Source organism: Gopherus flavomarginatus, chromosome 16 (assembly GCF_025201925.1).
Source record: "Gopherus flavomarginatus isolate rGopFla2 chromosome 16, rGopFla2.mat.asm, whole genome shotgun sequence".
In the NCBI taxonomy this organism is placed as follows: domain Eukaryota; kingdom Metazoa; phylum Chordata; order Testudines; family Testudinidae; genus Gopherus; species Gopherus flavomarginatus.
In genome coordinates, this window is record NC_066632.1 from 27,271,552 (window position 1) to 27,290,495 (window position 18,944).

General features: G+C 51.4%; 1 protein-coding gene across 1 annotated transcript in view; it reads left to right on the forward strand.

The window, feature by feature from the left end:
• Positions 1-18,944, forward strand: part of FIGNL2 (fidgetin like 2) — a 43,678-nt gene extending 24,734 nt beyond the window's left edge. Inside the window, exon 2 of the mRNA XM_050925729.1 lies at positions 16,646-18,944. Coding sequence (XP_050781686.1) covers positions 16,657-18,873 — 2,217 coding nt within the window. The 5' untranslated portion in view covers positions 16,646-16,656 and the 3' untranslated portion in view covers positions 18,874-18,944. The remainder of the gene's footprint in view (positions 1-16,645) is intronic.

An 18,944-nucleotide genomic window follows, 5' to 3' on the forward strand; every position in this document is an offset into this window, starting at 1 on the left:
AATCTGTCTGCCTTCTGGCCATGCTTGAAGTGATGTGACTAACGTCTGTCCTGTGTGGGTCATCCTCTCTGCCCTCCACTCCCCAGTGGGAAGATTGGGGGGCAGAGTGTCTTGTTTTGTTGGGGTCTTGATTCTGTGAGAGCCTAGAAGTCTCCTGCTCATCTCCTTGAACTGATGCCTCAAAAGCACATGTCCAGGCAGAGTCACACATGTCCAGTCTAATGCTGCGGAGCTGAGTGATCTGATCTTTGAGGACTTTGCCAGGTGCTCAGAATCCACTGCGCTTTCGATCTCATGTAATGCGATAAGTGGCATCCTTGTTAGCACATGTCTGCGTACAGTGGATGGGTTTAGTTCTGTCCTGCTTCAGGCTGTCAGCATAGCAAAAACCTAGGAATCTGTGGGTGTTTCTTGGTCTGTAACTGATAATATTTTAGCTTTTCATTTAAGAGCCTCTTTCATCCTGAATGCTCCCTGCACACTGCCATTAGATTAACACAGCACCCCTGAAATGCATCCAGCTCTGGGGTGGAGGACGGCCATTCCCCACTGAACAGCGTGCTGAACAATAGTAATAGTTTGCACTCTGGGCGCATCTCTTATCAGAGACTCTCCAAGTGCTTTGCAAACTTTAGCTGAACCTTGCAACACCCTGTGAGGTAGGCGGTATTATTAATATCATCCCTTTTCTTACCAATGAAGAGACTGAGACCTGTGAAGAAACTTGCCAAAGGTGGCGCACAAACTCAGTGGCAGAGTTTGGAATGGAACCCAGGAGTCCTGACTCCTGGTGCCCTGGCTGCTAGATGCACACTTGTTCTCCAGAACGGAGCATGGGCAGGAAGAGAAAGTGTGGGCAGAGGTGCTGAGGAGGGCATGGGAACTCCTTAACGTCCACCTGGAGCAGCCAGCACCTTGGCTTTTAAGGTCTCAACTGGATGATTGACACACAAGATGGAAGGGCCAACCCAAGGCAAATGTGCCACTGAAGTCCCACTTTCAAGTTCGTTGAGATCTTGCGTGGCGCAGTGGCCTGGTGTGCACAGGTGTGAATTTCACCCAGGATGCATTGCATGTCACCAAGCCTTTACCTCCCTTGGAAGGAAAAAGGGCAGGGCGGGACCTCTGTGGTTTTGGACAACTGAGGGGCATGTCAGGGTTAGAGGAGGATCTGTCCGCTGAAGACCACACCCTTCCTTTTACGTAGTGATAACACTTGGATCATTTGTTTCCATAGCAAGCTGGGCACTGATGCCTTCAAGCGACCCCCATCTCCAGGCTGGAGAGTGACCATGCCCATGTGCCCCCAGAACCCCAGTTTGTGGGCACAGATCTGCTCTTTATTCGAGTCCTGGCTGCTGCACATGGTTCTGCTCACAAAGTGCGAGGGGCAGTTCAGGAGGCTTCTTGGATCATTCTCAGCCCTTTCGGTTATTAACACGAGGAGGCGAAACCAAGAGAACCCAGCACCTCATGAATACAGGCCAGAGGCTTTGTTGACACCCATGCCTGCAAAAAAAAAATCAGCATCTGTTTGTCGATCCAGCGCAGCGTGTAACTTACGAGGTGGCTGGAGGACAATGGGAGTGTTTAGCGGTGAAATGCAGAGGAAGTAGATTCCTCTCCCGCCCTCCCCCCAGCCTTCAGAACTGTCCCTTTCATCCTGTCATCCCTGTAATGGAGGGTTTTCTGCTGCCTTTGCCATATGTGCTCCACATTGTGGCCGTGCTGGCGAAGGACGCGTGGGAGCGAAGGCTTTGGGGGGGCGTATTACCCTCCGCTGAGCCGCTTGGCTGTCTCCGGTTGGAGTGCTGCAGAATTGAATTATCGGTTTAAATGACATAATTGACTCAAGGAAAGGCACAGGCGGAGCAGATATTAGGGGATATAGATACAGTCTGCCCAGAGCCCAGGGGTGATCTGGGGATGTTATGATGGGTAACTCGCACTTGCATTTGGTGCCCTTCTCCAGAGACTCTGAAAGCATTTGACAAACATCCGTTACACTTGTGAGGCAGGCCCCGGGCTAGGGTGACCAGACAGCAAGTGTGAAAAATTGGGACAGGGGTGGGAGGTAATAGGAGCCTATATAAGAAAAAGACCCCAAAATTGGGACTGTCCCTATAAAATCAGGACATCTGGTCACCCTACCCCATTGCACTTTCCCCATTGTGCTTAGCCATGGTCAGTCAGCAAGCCAGTAGCAGGGAGAGGCGTAGAACCTAGGAGTGCTAAGTGCCCCCCTGCTGTAACCCACTAGACCCCCACACCCCTCCCAGCACTGGTAATAGAACCCAGGAGTCCTGACCCCAGCCCTCTTGCTGTAACCGTGAGACTTCACTTCTCTCCCAGAGCTAGGAATAGAACCCAGGAGTCCTAACTCCATGGCCAAGTTAATTTTAATCAAGTGCCTTTGAGAGGCTTGGATGAAAGGACCATAGATGTGCGAAGTTTTATTACCAAAAACATCTGATCACGTGAGCCATTGGTGCATTTAGTGCAAGGATGTGGAGTCTGAATTAGGCCATCTCTGCATAATTTAACCAAATCCGTTTCTAAACCGGTACAGACTGTATAGACAAGGCCATGGGGACACACTGCAGCTATTTCATTGTTCCTGAGGTTTCTTGCCTTTTTAATTCTCACTGAATTCCCGAGGCAATATCCTCTATTCCGTTGGTCCCTAGCGCTTGCAGGCGAAGATGTGTTCTGGTGCATGTCACTGCGGTAGTGTGGCTTCTCTGGGTGTAGTGTGCTCTTGCTCCTGTTTTTGAAGGGCTCTCTGGGTTTACATGGCTATTACATACATCAGGAGGGGTTGGGTTTTTTTAGTGTAGTGATATTTTCCCCATGAAGGATCCATTCCGTGGTATCCTCCTGCCTCTGCCTGCTATCAAGTTTCTGCCTTTGGGATAAAATTAACCCCGGTCCAGAAGGCTCTGTCAAAACTCTGACTTGAGCGGTAAGCAGGACTTGAATGGTGCCTCAGCTGGAGGGCGAGAGGGGAAATGACTTGCCCCAGGGTACACAGCAAGTCGGTGGCAGAGCTGGAAATAGGATTTAGATCCCCTGACTCACAGTCCGGCACTGGGCCATGCCAGTGCTTGTGGATGGCCTGATTCTGTGGGGTGCTGGATTCCCACCATGCCCACTGATGTCTCAAGATTGTACTGAGTTGTGGGTCCCTTAGTCACAGCCGAGTGCTCAGCATCCCCCTGCCCCCGCGCTGTGCATGGAGCCGTATGGGGCATACAGAAAGACGTGGCTTGCAGTCTAAGCTGCATGGTTCAGAGAGACAATGCAGACTGTCCAGTGGCCAGAGGTTGGAAGTCTCAGAGCAGAGCGATGGACGTACCTTTGGAGGGCAGTTCTTCTGGTTTAACGATCAGCCCGAGAAGCCAGTGCCTCAGATAGCCTCTGCCGGTTTTGCAGACCAAGGAGATTTGCAACCAGGCTGCTTATCCAAACTGCCAGCTCTCAGCCCTCTGCGGTCTAGAGCTGGGGTCAGGAAAAAGGCCTGGGGACAGATCCTTAGCTGGTGTAAATCTTCATTGCCATCAGCAGAGCCACCTCCATGTATACTAAGCACTGGTGCCACCCTGCCCCATACAGCATACGCCCAGGGTACTGCCCTCTGGTGCTGCTGCCTCTGGGTTCTGTGGAGAGCTCGGTCATTGCTGTGCAGATTGTGTGCCAATTGGATTAACTAACCTTCTGACCTTTTTATGAGGCCACGTCTGTTTGGGGAAATTGTTTTGCTGATTAGAAATGGATTTTCCTCTCTCTAACTTAATCCTCTGAAATGGGGTGTTTGGGGTTAGGCCATGTGCATCTCGGGCATAATGTCAGATCCATGCCCTGGGGACCTCGTCTCTCTTAGAGGGCTGGAGTGTCTATCAAGGGACACCATCCTCAGGTGGATCCTGGCCCCATCAGAGTCCCTGGAACTGGGGTGGCCTAGCTGGGATCTGAGACCTACTAATATTCTGAGATTCCTCCCACCCATTCCTCAGGTTTCTGTGGTTTCCCCATACTAGAGCCACCTGCAGTGGAGTCCCCGTCCCATGTGCTGCAGAGTAACTCCTAGTGGCACCAAGAGACGTGGGTGAATTGAGAGGAGGGTGAGCCCAGCCCCCAGTCCTTTGGGGAGACTGGACAGGGATCTGCTGGCAGATAGCTCCTGAAGCAGAGCTGCCAGCCAGGAGCAGAGTGCAAGGCACATGGGGGTGGAGAAGGTGCCCATGCCCTACTGGGAACAGGGCATGGACACACACTGAGCTACTGGGCCAGCCTGGGAAACCTGCTCTGCATTCAGTAATGGGGGGAGGTATAGCTCAGTGGTTTGAGCATTGGCCTGCTAAACCTAGGGCTGTGAGTTCAATCCTTGAGGTGGCCACTTAGGGATCTGGGGTAAAAAACTGTCTGGGGATTAGTCCTGCTTTGAGCAGGGGGTGGGACTAGATACCTCCTGAGGTCCCTTCCAACCCTGATATTCTATGATTCTATGAGCCATTCCACCATCTTTCCAGCCGTGCCCCATGCTGGTAGGGCTGGGAGGGCAGCCAAGTGAGTGGCACAGATCTGGCAGTGCCAGCCTAACACCACTCAGGGTTTCCGCTAGGCACTGGAAATCCCCAGCTGCTCCCTTCGGGCAGTTTGCCTGCTTCACGAGCAGTGGAGCGGGCTGGGGACAGTGAGTCTAGAGCCTGGTATTGTCCTTTGTGTGTGTGGCTCCTAGAGAATCTGGAGCACAGCTGCGTCGGCTGCCCCCGTGCTGCCTGGTTGTGTGGCGTCAAACGCACGGGCTGCCTCCTTGAACTGTGCCATGAAAGGCTGTACTGTCAAAGGCTTCAGCGGCAGCCACAGTGGGTGCCGCGGAAGCACAGTGCCAAGAAAAAGCTCTGTGCAGACAAGGCCTCCAGAAACTGGTTTCCTGCTCCGGCCAGATCCTGCCCTCAGAGGCACATGCATGCGCATAGCCGTCGTGAGCTGATCTGGGGGACTGCAATATTCAGCAGCCTCGGTCTTAAAGCAGGCCAGCCGCAGTGTTCAGCATTACCAGCTACCCGCCACCTTTTCGTTCTGTCTCCCAGGGCAGGAGGTGCCAAAGCTGCCCCGGCTACCTGTCCCCGGGTGCTTTTAAAATAGGACGTCCATGGGAGCTTAGCTGGGCCTGATCCATCTGCACAAGGGTGGGTTTCGAGTTCCTAACACGCCGCTCTGTGCCCTCCACAGTCTGCCTGGTCGCCACATCCCCCATGCTCGTCCTGGCTCTAGCGTGATCTGGGACAGCTGTAAGTCTCGGTGTCTGTGTGAACCTGCTGGGACCCGTTTCCATCTGAATTGGGCTGCTTTTCTTTGATATTTCTGATTTTTAGAACTCTCCAAAGCCTGCTTATAAATAACCGTGTGTGGAAACTTGAGGGCAGTGCGTCTCCCAGACTTGATCTGGTGCTTTCTTGAGGGGTATTTCCACCCAAGCCACCCATTTCAGACTTTTTTGTATGGCTTCTTGTCAGCCGAGCCACTCCAGCCCCACCCAGCTGGATTACCTGGGGTTCGAGGCTGAAAACTGCAGAGTTTGCAAACTTTCTGCTGGAAAATAAAAAGGAGTCAGAACAACAGCCGAATAAGAAACTGTTGCATGCCCTGGGAGTGGGGAGTGCGTTATGAGAGAAATCTGTAATTCACGAGACCTTGCATGTCTGAAAAGTGTGCATTGAGTAGCGGGAGGAGGGCATTGTGACCCTCTAGTAACCTGGCCTGGTCAACCTTCCTCTTTTAATAATATTTAAGAGAACCTTGCAATGTCATGCTGAAAATTTGTCAGCCCAGACACAGTCTGCTTGCCTGGCTTCCACCAGAACGCTCCCCAAGAAAGCCATTATATGCCTCAGGCAAGTGGAATTTTGCAAAGCTGCATTACAGGGACACGCTGTGTTAGACCCAATATCAGGGTCTGCTTCTCCAGTGTATTAAACTAGTTTTATGTTTCTGTAACAACGTTGACAATGCAGTTATACCTGAGTAAAGGATTGGGGCCTTGCAGTTTGGAACCAGATCCTTAACTGGTGTAAATGGCTGCAGCTTCATTCACACTAGCTGAGGACCTGGTCCTTTGTGTTTCCTGTGTGGTTGAGATCCCAAACTCTGCAGCATTGGGCTTGTGCAGGAGAACCAGGAAATGGCAAGTGATGGGAAACAGCAGGTCTGTTTTGAGTCTTGCTTACGGTGGAATTACTTCTGATTTACACCAGTATAAATGAGAGACCAGTAAATCTCCGTGGATCTGATTTATCCTCATTTGCACTGGTGTAAATCTGGAGTTAACTCCATTTCAGTTGATGGAATTGCACTGGTTTCATACTCGCGGTATTGTACATTAACTTAGAAGTCTCCTCTCGTTGGCCAATGAAATGTTGCGAAGTGAGCGAGCAGCACCAATGGCGCAAGTGCTGGCAGCATTCTTTTAAAACTCACCTGACAGGGGCTACAGATTTACTTCTAACTGCTCCGAAGGGCTAATCCGTCCTGGGCTGCATGCGTCAGGCTTCCAGTGAAGCCACGCCTGCCTCCATTCGTGTGAGTTCCACATCAGTTTGAGGTACAAATGAAGGAAAACAGGTGATTCATGACACCTCTGCACTGCTAACCCCCAGGCGTCTAAAAATCACAAGGCAGGCTTCAAAATCATGAGATTTTACAAACTACTAATAATTTTGAGGTGGTTTTTATTTGCATCCTCGTTGTTGAAGTGCAAGGGTTTGTGACCTTAAGCCTTGCCCCACCACCCGGACGGCTAGAAAGTTTCTTTTTAAAAGTTCAAAGGAAAGCTGAAATTCTCACAATCACTTGAGTCCAGAAGATGGAGTGCTAAGAAATATGCCAAACATCACAAGAGCTGGCGACACTGACACCTGATTTCTCACATTTTTTATTCACTTCTGGGCTTTTGGGGGGATTTTTTCCCGCCTCTCAGTCTAGTTTAAAATTCTGGAGCTTAGAGCAACATTCCTAAAATTCATTATTTATTATTTCCTTATTGCTTTATTAACAACCTCTGTGTTTAATCACCAATAGCTTCTAGTCCTATGGATGTCCCAGATGAGGCCCCATCCTCGGTTCTGCATGATCTCTCGCTCTCTCTGAGTTACATTTAGCTAAGATTATCTGGTCTCAGCCTGACAGATGGGTGCTGCTCAGCTGCCGCCAGTCCGAATGGATACATATTAATTTTTCATTCGCCGGACGGATACTGAAATGGCACAGATGGGAAATGGCCTATTGGTCAGTCTCCATTTTGTAGTGATGTCCAGCTGCTCTGCACTTGATATATGAGTGGGCAGAGTGGACACTACAGAGCCCTCGGCTCACCGAGGGAGCCCAGTTCTGGGCAGTGGCGGCTCCTTGGGGGTGATTGGAGTTAGCCTAAATCCTTTTAACATATGTACATTGACCCTGCTTTGATTGGAAAACCATCCTTTCCTTTTGTCAACATCACTTAGGAGGGGGTGGACAATGCAAGAGACAAAGGGAAGCAGCTCCCTGATGGATTTGGTGAACAGGCCAAATTTGTACCTCGATATCCAGTATTGTAAACCTTGGAGTTCATTTCACAGCAACAGACCAGAATGCAAAAAATCAGCTCCTGTGACTTGGATTTGTTATTGTTTGGGTTTTTGGTTGAACATCTAACCTCTCCAGTCCTTTTGCAATTGTTTTTTAAAGTATTCATAGGTTTAATGATAAGAATACAGTAAGAGTGGGTTTTTTGTTTTGTTTTCAACCAGCTGCATTTGAACAGTAACTGACATACAGTCTGCTCAAATATATTTGGGAGTGGTCTCGTGAAACATAATGTTGTCAGGTACAACTGATGGCCACATATAAAAATAAAAGAACTCTGCTCTGTTCACCTCCAATACTTCCACATCTGTTTTGGAGCCAGATGCTCTATTGGTATAAATCAGAAAAGCTGCCGTGACTTCAGTGGAGTTATGTTGATTAACACCATCAGAGGCACTGACACCATGTGTGTGTGTGTTTTAACAGGTTTATCTTTATTTTCTTTATCTTCTGGGTGATGGTGGAGGAGGCTGTATGCTGTAGTGCTTGTGGAGAGGCAAAGCTGAGTGCCGAGATGAAACTTTGAAGATACAGCTCCACGTTGTAGGGGAGGTAGAAGAAGGCTGTGGTGCAGTTTTCATACTTGCAGTTATGGATAAGTGGCCATTAAACACGGAACTTTATTTTTTAAAACAAACCTGAAGAATATTAGGGCGTTAGGATGAAAAAACATGGCTTCTGCACATCCCAGCCACTTGTTGGCTTATAGCTGCAGGGGAGATATTGATGGAAAACATTTCCTTTTAACACACTGGCACAGACAGAAAGCTTTGCCCTTTCTACAAAATTCCCTGCATAATTAAAAATTCTGCTCCCATTTGCTCAGGTATATCTCTGGTGGGCTTAGTGCCAATAACTCCTCATTTACACCAGCATGAGTGAGAGCAGAATCAGGCCCAGAGTGTGAGTGAGTTTTTTTTTTTCAATGATGCTGGAAACATATCCATTTTTTAAACTTCGTCTAGGGTTTAATGATGCCACCCACTAGTTGGGTGACCTTGGGTGAGTCATTTCCCCAGATCGGGAATGAGGTTTGTAATACCGACCTGCCCCAGAGGGGCGTTGTGAAGGTTAGTGCATCCATGTGTGTAAAGTGCTTTTAGACCTCAGTCGCCACAGGAGAGCAGAGCTCTCAGGCGTTGTAACAGATCACAGGGCAGAGGCTCTGCTCACTGCTGGAGAATTACCCTGATGCAGCTGCCACAAGACTTGGCAGTGTAGCTAAACCAGTGCAAACACCTAGTGTGGACGTGCTGTACTGGTATAAAATGGGGCTTATGTTGGATGTCACCACAACAAGCAGCACTGGTAGGACTGCGGTACCAAGGGCTTGTTTACCTGGCACATTACTGCATTATAGATTCACACCCTGCTTGCTGCACAGTAACTTGCTACGTAGACAAGCTCTTAGGGTTTGCACAAGCCTAACTGTGTAGACGCTTTTACGTCCATTTGAATTTCTTTCACATAGGTGGGGCCAACCGCATCACATTTTGTGGGTGCTTTGCTAGGCAGCTGGTCTGGGATCTTAGATACCGTGGTGATGAGAAAACCTGGAACAGATCCGTGTCTAGCGTGCATGTGCCCCGTCGAGGGAAAGCCAAAGACCCAGGGTTTGTTACCACGGTAAAGAAATGCTGCTCATCGATTTGCTTTTGGGGAGCAGGAAGAAACTAAAGGTTATGTAACTTGCCGCACAAATTTTGCTGTCCCACCAGCGCATCTCAGGATGGGCGTGACCTGATCCCAGCTCTGGATTGTCCAGTGCTGGGGCGGTGTGTGTGGGTGTGTGTGTGTGTGTGTGTGTGTGTGTTAAATCGTCTGGTGCCGTGTTCATTTTCTGGGTACTGTTTGGGTCTAACATTTACATGTTAATTGCCCCAAACTTCAGCTGAGCTCTTCCTGTTTCTGATATCCTGTATGGTGCTAGTGATTCTGCAATCCTATAAACATGCCATTTGCCAGCCCAGATTACACCAATGGGCCAGGGGGTCTGGCATCTTGCCTCACAGCAAGATGTGACCTGGGAAAGAGAATATCTGCCCTGCCCCTTTGTAATGCCATAAGCCAACTGATGCCGTGAAGCAGGAGCTCTGCTTGCCCTAGTTGATAGCGATTAGTCTCATGAACCTCCATCTGGGGTGCTGATTATTTATCCTGCTGCCTGATTTGCAGGGCTGTACACTGTGTTAGGGACTGGAGTTTTTCTTTTCTCTCATGGCCAGGGTGTTGCGTTCCAGCAGGGTGTTGCGTTCCAGCAGAGAAGTGGTGTTTTTTTCCTCCCCACAAACGCTAGAGGGAGTGGTGGGCAGGTTTTCCTGGAGCTGGACTGGTTTTGCCAAGAGGTGAGGGGTGGTAACTAAAGGGAGATCATCTGAGGTGCACGCATACCGGGCCAGGCCAGGCATCTGAGTCCCCTTTTGTATCTCGTTCCTGGGTAATCTTTAAAGTGGCTCGTGTGCCCCCTCCCCGCCCCACCCCACTGCTCAGCCAGATGCAGATTGGATTCAGATCCTGTCACTCTGCAGATTCTCAGCTTGAGGGGGTTGCTATTGTATTTCCCCCCATCTCTGCCTTTGGAGTCTGCACCAAACTAGTTCCTCACCATGCTACTGAGGGCTGCTGGGTCGCTGCATCTTCCAGGCTGAGGACATGGTCGCTCCTGGCCATTGAAGATCCCACGGCACCATTTCTTAGTCAGGGCAGGGTGTTAACCCTAGTGGCCCCGCTGATTTCATCCTGTTTCTCCAGGGAGGGGCTGCCTTTCAGAGGTGGGCAAACTGATCTCCCTGTAGCCCTTCCATGGGGCCGTTGTGAGGTTTCATTCATTGTGTGCAAAGCCTTTCTGAGACCCGTGTAGGCCACGTTTTATTACTATTGTTGTTTTGTGTGCGTGTTGCTGTCGGTCTCACCCGCCCTGTGGAATATAATCCCTCATGCCTCTGCTGTTGGGTAATCAGCGTTGCCTGCTTTCCATTTCCCCCTTTCATCTTCCCCAGAGTTCGCTCCCTTCCCCCTCCTCCTCTAATGTCACTCATTCGTCTTCAGTAGAAACGCGGCTCTCCGCATGTCCATGGGGGAGCCAATCCCCAGCGGCTCCAGGTTTCAGTTTGAGGGAGCTGTGCCTGGAGCTCACCGTGCTCTGCAGATCCAGTCACTGGACGTTGGATTGCTCGTAGCAGTACGCAGCCTCTCATGCCCCTAAGCATCAGTCGGGCCAGATCCTCAGTCAGTGTGATTAACGTCCATGGATCTATGCCAGTTTACACCTGGACGAGGATCTGGGCCACCGTGGGTGTTGGTCTAGTGTGTGCATACAGATTCTGTGCAGTGTACTAGTGTGTGGAGCTGTGTGTTGTGTGTGTGCGCAAATATTCATGTTGTGTGTGTACGTAAAAACCCAGGCTGGGCATACAGGGGGTTATTACATCGTCTGAGGTGTTTGCAGTGCATGTGTCTGCATTGTGGGCTTCCACCATGGCCGGTTGTTGCTTGGGCTGGACAGGGTGCGTAAAGCCTTGTGGCTGTTTGTGAAATAACTCGCCTGGGATTTTTCCTTTTGGACACAGAGGGCTGGTGCAGTAAAAGGGGTGTTGGGGGGGACAGAGCTCTCCCCACCTCAAACACTAAACAGTTGGACACTCTGCTGTGCACTCTAGTTGTGCACAGTTAAAAAGCCGCCTGACAAAAGCCCAGTCCAGCGTTGCTGCTGAATAGATTAACAAGATTTCCATAATTAGTGCACCCAGGAACAATAAGATTCTCCTTTGCCCAGCCCCCTCCCTCCTTTTGTCTTGTGCTTTAGATAATGGAGAAGCAGGGAGGGTGGGAAACTGACATGCCATTTGGTCACTGGACAGTAATTTTCTCACACTGCCGAAGGGAAGCATTGAAACATCTGTCCTGCTCTGAAAGCTTATTCACGTTACATTTCAAACCCATGACAACTTCGGTGCCTGCCAGCTCTGTCCCCCACTCCCTCCCTCCCTCTCTTTTCTTATTTTTAAGGGCATGTGTTTTGGTTTTAGTTTTTGCTTTTTCCAAATGCCTTTCGAACCACACATTAAAACGGATCGTATGGAGGCATTTTTCCCTTTGTGTTTTTTGTAATTGTGTTTTGTGTTACTCTTCACATCGATACTCGGTATAAATACACTTCATGATGACAATAGTTCTGACACCAGCCAAATTCCAGAGCCTCGGAAGTTTGCCTGCAGAAACTTTGTTCTGCACGTCTACAACGCCTAGCACAAAGGAGTTCTGGTCCGTGCACTAGCACAGGGCAAGTAATTATAATAGAACCAGGCAGTCCTCTTTGCGTGTGCAAATATTGGGTGTGTGCAGTTGAAAAGATGCTCTGGGAAAATCAGATCCACTTTGTGCTTGGAAAACCACCTCTGCAATAGATCCCGATCTTGCAGCCACCTTGTGTCTGAGAAATTCCTGGGAAATCAGTCAGTTCCAGGCATGGAGCAACTCCAGGATCGGGCTCATAAAAATTATTTTTTTCTCTGTGCTTCTATAAAACCAACCCCTTTGACTCCCTGGACATGCAGGGATTGGCCAGTGTGGATGCTGCTGCAGTATTTTCCTTGTAACCCCAAATCAGCTATATCTAATAATTTTACTCGGGAGGGGGCAGATACTAGAAGTCTTCTGGATATAAACTTGAAAAATTGCCAGATCCACATTTCTCTACGTTAAATAAGTGGATGGACGCAAGAGAGAAAAATACCACTTAAACTGATCAGCTCAATATTATGAACGATGAGTTCAGAGTGTAGAGTGCTCAGCGCACAATGCGCTGTTGTAAGCTCTGTGGGGCAGGAGGTGTCTTTTTCTGTCTGTACCATGCCCAGCACAGCAGGGTCCTGGTCTGTGACTCGGGCTCCTCGGCCTCACCGCAGCACCGCTAATAAGTAATAACCAGAGTCACAATGGAGGCAGCGCCGCTAATGTGGCTCCTATTTTTTGATATCTCTGCGGCAGTGCTCCCTCGATGGTGCATCTTGAGCCATTGGCTGGATCTCCCTGGGACCCAGCCCTGCGCAATCTTGGTTAATGGGTTACTGTGATTAAACGATAATGCTCAAGGACCTGGTACTTTTGTTCTATCTTTTAAAAACGTCCTCCTTGTCCCTCTAAGTCTTATGCTTCCTCCTGAAATTCACTTTTTCTTTTTAATTGCTTCCTGCTGCCTCGTGCTCCCGATCAAAGGGGGATGGTTTTCTCCCTTCTCCAACCATATTAGTGTTCTGCTTGGAAAAAATCAGCTGCTAGAAGGGAAGTGTATTGGAAAGCACTCGTCTTTTGTGTTCATTAAAAAAGGGTCCTTTTCCCGCGGGCTGCCTTTGCTGTCTCTGTCTGACCGTTTACCTATCGGTGGCGCTTTAATAATGGCAAGTAAATGCAGAGAGGATGTCAGATAAAGCCATGCAAAGCTGCCATTTAAATCCTCTTGTGTAAGTTTGATATCCAGAGTGGAAGCACAAATGCCATATAAGTCAATTAAAGCATTAAGTAATCTAATTGTGCTGTGGCCACAAAGTGGCTTAAAGGCTGAGAGAGGCAAGTGAATGGTGTGTCCAGAACCCTCCCAGCCCCCACTTTAGCATTCCCCCCAAGGCCTTTGTGAATGACTAAAGGGGGAGGGATGTTAGGGAAGGGGTGGAGGTTGGTGGTGAGAAAACACACACACACACACACACACACACACACACACACACACACACACACACACACACACACACACACACACACACACACACACACACACACACACACACACACACCCCAATCGACAACACAGAGAGCGAGAGAGGGAGGGAGGGAGGGGGTGCCTGCATGCCCGTGCACTATGAGTAACATCCCAAAGGCCCCCTTCTCCTGGCCTGGAAATTTTGGAATTTGCTTTGCCCTTAGCAAGGGTCCCTGTCTGTCTTTGTTCATTAGCTCAGAAGAAGAACTGTGCAATTAAAGTCACTTAAGTCAAAAGAAGGGCGATGTGCTGCTCACATTCCTCAAGCACTGCCCGCCCTGGATTCTTTCATTATGTGCAGCTTTTCCCTGGTGCATTCCTGGGCCAGAGACCTTCACTCAGTTCCAGTGAGAATTAGTGGGCCTGAGTCATGCTGCTGGCGCGAGCCAATGGAGTCAAACAGGGGTAAAACCCGTGTCAGTGAAGCTTGCTCTGTATATGTGGATCCATGCGATGTAGACATTATGTCATCCGTATCGCACTGCTCAGAGACGGCACAACCCAGGACTCTACATTCTGTTCAGACTCACTGGGCTAGACACTCAGCTAGTGGAAATCAGCCATAACGCCATTGAGTTCCATGGAGTCGGTGAGGATCTGATGCATTTTCTTCCACAATGACACTAACGCTGGGTGTGCCATGTAAAGCCAGTGGCTGCATGCTAGTACACAGGGGTCTGTTTTGTTTTTTCAAGGCTGCTTCAATATTAATGAGCCCCAGTTACCCTGCAAGGGGGCTCCACTAGTCTGTTTCTCCTCCTGCACGTGTCAATTGATCCGAATCACTAGCGTTAGCTAGGTGAAAAAAGGATGTGACAGCACAATTGGGCCCCATATTTATATCTCTCTAAAGGGCCTGGTCCTGTGGGTCCGGCAAAGTCCAGAGGAGACAAGAGTGCTCAGCACTTCACAGGATTGGGCCCCTCAATTCCCGCCTGTGTAAAATCCTGCTGGAAGCTGTGTGAGCTGCTATCCCGTGCAGGTGCCCAGAATGAAAAACATCCCTCTGGGATGCACTGTGCTCGGCAGCATGGCGTGTAGATGCCAACTTCCTCTGTTCCTGGGGGGTGCTTGACCCCCGCTCCAGGCCCACCTCTTCCCACCCCCACTCTGCCCCGCCCCTCCAGCACCTCCTGCATGTGGCTGAACAGCTGACTGTGACGGGAGGGAGGCGCTAGGAGGGAGGAGGAGGAATTAATTGGCTCTGGAGCACCCATGGAGTCAGTGGGTAGGCATGGCGGCTTGTCTCACTTGATACCCTCTCTCCCCACCTACCCACACGTACCCCAGGAAGCACAATGAAGGAGGCTGGCTCTGTAAGAGCCCGATCCTGGCCCCCTGACATGAACAGATTTGGCTTGGTGGATTCCACGGAAGGTGGGAACCCTCCCCCCCAACTCACCCACAGCATGAGGACCAGAGCAGCTGCTGCATTGGAGAAGGCTTCTCTTTAGGGCTGCTTTGCCCAATGGGTCTTCGCTCCCTCATTCGCACTGGTCGTGAGCCATCCCAGCACCCTTGCTCTGCTGTGCTCCGCTCCCCCCTCTGCAGCCTTCTCCTGTGCGCCACTGAGCCAGTGCCTTTAGGGCCTCCCACCCTCCCCCAGGCCAGGAGGCAGGACACAGCTCTCAGAAAATACCCATCCAGCTTTGTGATATTTCACCTACCTGACAGTATGGATTTAATTTCCCATGACAAATGAGGCTGGTGAAAAGAGCCTGGGATTCATATGGGCTCATGGATAATTCATAGTAAGTGTCTGACCCGTCAGGAGAGGTGGAACCTGCGGCCTGTCTGTGTCATTCAGCCTGGTTTAGCCACGTGCTGATATGAACCAGTGCGTTGTGATTTATTCTGTACATGGGGCCTTTAGGGACAGTGTTGAGCAAGGAGCTGGCACACTGAATGCCCAGCAAATTGTGTTCTGGGTCCCAGATCCGTATCTGCTGTGACCCTTTGGGCTCAGTCTCCTCTTGCTCCCGCTGGCATAAGGCAGGAAGGGAGCAGCATGTCTGAGAGGAGGAGATGCTGATCTTTTGTGTTCTGTCCCAAACTTACCTTCTAACCCTTTGAACAAGCTGAGCAGAAATGCAGACCGGGGTCTGCCCCTTGTATGCCATTTACACCAGTGCAAAGACAGTGCAAAGTGCTACCACATGAAAATGGCTGGGTGTGAAGGCCCCCACAAGGCCCAGGGTGACAGACTCAGGGCTAGTCTAAACTACCACACTACATCACTCTGTCAGTGCACATTTCATCACAACCACCTTAACTCTGACTCAGCAGGTGAGTTCTTAGGGCAGCGTCTGTCGTTTTGTGATGTACTTGCAGAGTCTTGCTTTGGGCGTGACTGGGATCTCTAAGCACTACTACAGTGGAATTAATCATAATAATGATCCATGATTCATTGGATGGTTTTTGTGGTCAGATTTTGAAATTCTCAACTAAGAAGTGGCTTAGAAGTGAAAAGCACTACAATGATTATTAGTGATATGCAGGGAATTGTGTGTATGGTTCCCATCGGTGCGAAGAGAGTCAAACCCATGCCGAGCCATCAGACAGGCGAACGTCTCCTCTAGGCCCTGAGCCAGCGTGGCCTATGCTGTTCCACAGTTTTGTCTTGATCACAAAATGCTGCCTAGTAGGACTGGGAGTGAAATAAGCAGCTGGGCTCGGTGTTGGTGTGACCACTAGAGGGCGGATCTCAGTTTTGGCACATGGTCATGTTTATAATCGGGGCTGCCTAGGTCACTACATGTTTTCCCAGCGTAACTTAAACATTTTTGTCTTGAATCCTGACTCAGTTTTTAAAAAGAAAAAGATCCCCCTCCCCCCATCATTGGGCATAGAAACGCTCCTAAAGAGAAGCTGACCCAGCCTCAAAGGGGACTCTATGAACATCACGGAGCCTTTTGCTAAAATATTCAAACTTTAGTGCCTGAAGGCAGGCTCCGGACTACCACTGGCCTGCTTGTCCAAGGTGCTAATTGCCCTCAGCTCCTGTGAACTTGAGTGGGGAGTTTGCCTGCTCTGCACGTCTAGAGATTGGGCCAGTTTATTTAGGTGAGGGGTTCTTGGCCTCTTCTGTGCTGAAGACACCCCAGGGAGCCCTGTCGTGTAGCCGGGACCCTCTTTACATTTAGCAGACTGAGAAGGGTCGGGTGTGGAGCCTTGTACGTTTAAACCTGCCTCCATTTCAGCAGGACCGCTCTACTCCAGGGCCACATTTAACCCTTTCTGCCTCTGTTTCCCTGTCCCCAGCTCTGTTGAAGATGCACTGGACACCAGAGCATGCCCAGCCCCTGAACCAGTGGCCAGAGCAGCACCTCGATGTCTCCTCCACCACCTCCTCACCAGCCCACAAATCTGACCTCTACCACAGCAGCCGGCAGCGCTTCCATTATGCCTGGGCCAACGATGACATCTCCGCACTGACGGCCTCCAACCTCCTCAAGAGGTATGCGGAGAAGTACTCAGGAGTGCTGGACTCGCCCTATGAGAGGCCTGTGCTGAACAGCTATGGGGATGGAGCCTTTGGGCCACTCAATGGGCAGAAAGCTGACGTGGAGCCATGGCCAATGTCGCACAGCTCGGACGGTGCCTACCCCCTGAATGCCATGCACGATGGACTGTCTGGCTCCAAGGGGGTCGTGCCTTCCGCCCCCGGAAATGGGCCTGTAGGGCTTGGCAGCTCCCCTGTTGTCTCGGGCAACCTCGCAGACCCCATTTATTCCACTAACGCATGTGGGGGAGCCACAGGCTCCAGTGGCCTTGGCTCGGCTCAGGAGTATACCTCAGGCTACAGTGGCACCTACCTGCCATCAGGCTACTGCAGCCAGCCCGCTCCAGCACTTCCCCCTCCCCACCCGTCAGCCCTGCACAGCTCAGGACTCCTGCAGCCCACGCACCCTTCCTCTGCACTGGTCCCCAGCTACAGCTCCTCAGGTCCCATGTACAACTACGCTTCTGGTGGCTACCCGCCTCAGCCCAGCTACGGGGGGATCCACCCTCCGCACCCGTCAGCCTCTTACCTGCCCTCGGGCATTGCTGCACCCACCCCTATCCCCCCACCGCCCCCCTCCTCCCGGCCCCCAGGCATCCCTGGCTATAGCTACCAGAGCTCCAGCCTGCCCCCCCTCCCGGTGCCCCCCCTCAGCAGCGACTCGGGGGGCTCCCTGAAACGAAAGGCCTTTGACATCCCTGGGGGGGAGGACGAAGCTGAGGGCAGGTACAGGAAATACAGCTATGAACAACCAAAGTCCACCCCTGAGTCGCCGTACCCGATGTCCGACAGCGGCGAATGTGGCGGCAGCAGCTTTAGCCGAAGCACCGAGACCTCCCAGCTGCCCTTCAAGGCTGGGAAAAGGCCGACGGGAGCAGCGGCGACTGTGGCCTTGGAGGAGCATGTAGGGAAGTACAACAGCCAGTCCATGAAAGGCCTGGTCTCCCCTCCGTATGGCGCCGGGGAAGCCCCTCTGAGGCCCGGGGAGAGCTTTGAGAAGTTCACCCCACCCCTCGCCAATGGCGAGCGCGCAGGTGGTGAGCAGGGCCATGCCTTTGCCCATGGGATGCAGGCCAAGCTGCAGGTGTTCAGCAGCCAGCCTGTGGAAGAGCAGCTGAAAAACATAGACCCCCTGATCCTAGAGCTGGTGAACAACAAAATCGTCGACTGCAGCTCTCCCGTCCAGTGGACAGACATTGCCGGCCAGGTCTCGGTCAAAGCCGCCATCGAGGAAGAGCTGGTGTGGCCTATCCTGAGGCCTGGGGCCTACACTGGGGAGAGCCGGCCGCCCAGGACCATCCTGCTGTTCGGGCCTCGTGGAGCAGGGAAAACCCTGCTGAGCAGGTGCATCTCCACCCAGCTGGGCGCAACCTTCCTGAATCTCAGTGGGACGGCCCTGCTTTCCAAGTGGAAGGGTGAGGCTGAGAAGATCCTGCAGACGGTCTTCTTCGTGGCTAGCTGCCGTCAGCCGTCAGTGGTGCTCATCTCCGAGGTGGAGTCCCTCCTCGTGGCCTGCGCTGGTGACGAAGCCCCCCAGGTGAGCGGCCTCAAGTCTCAGCTGCTTTCCTACTTGGACAACATAGCTACCTCAGCCGAGCAGAACGTCGTTGTCATCGGGACGACCACCCGGCCCAGCAATGTGGATGAAGCCTCCCAGAGAAGGTTCACCAAGCGGTTCTACATTTCCCCCCCCGACAGCATCGCCCGGCGGCAGATCCTCCACCACACCTTGGCCCAGCAGAACTACTGCCTCAGTGAACGGGAGATGGCCTCCCTTGTGCAGCACACCGAGAGCTACTCAGGCAGCGAGCTCATCCAGCTGTGCCAGCAGGCCGGCCCCACCAAACTCCACAGCCTGCCAGGCCAGCTGCAGCCCACCTCCTACAAAGACTTCGAGAATGCCTTCTGCAAAATCCGCCCCACCGTCTCCCAGAAGGAGCTGGACTTGTACGTGGAGTGGGACAAAATGTACGGGTCCAGGCACTGATGGCATGTGGAAGGGGTGGGCTGGGGGAGCCAAGCCCTCAGTCTCAGACTCCAGTGGCATTTTTTTGTTGG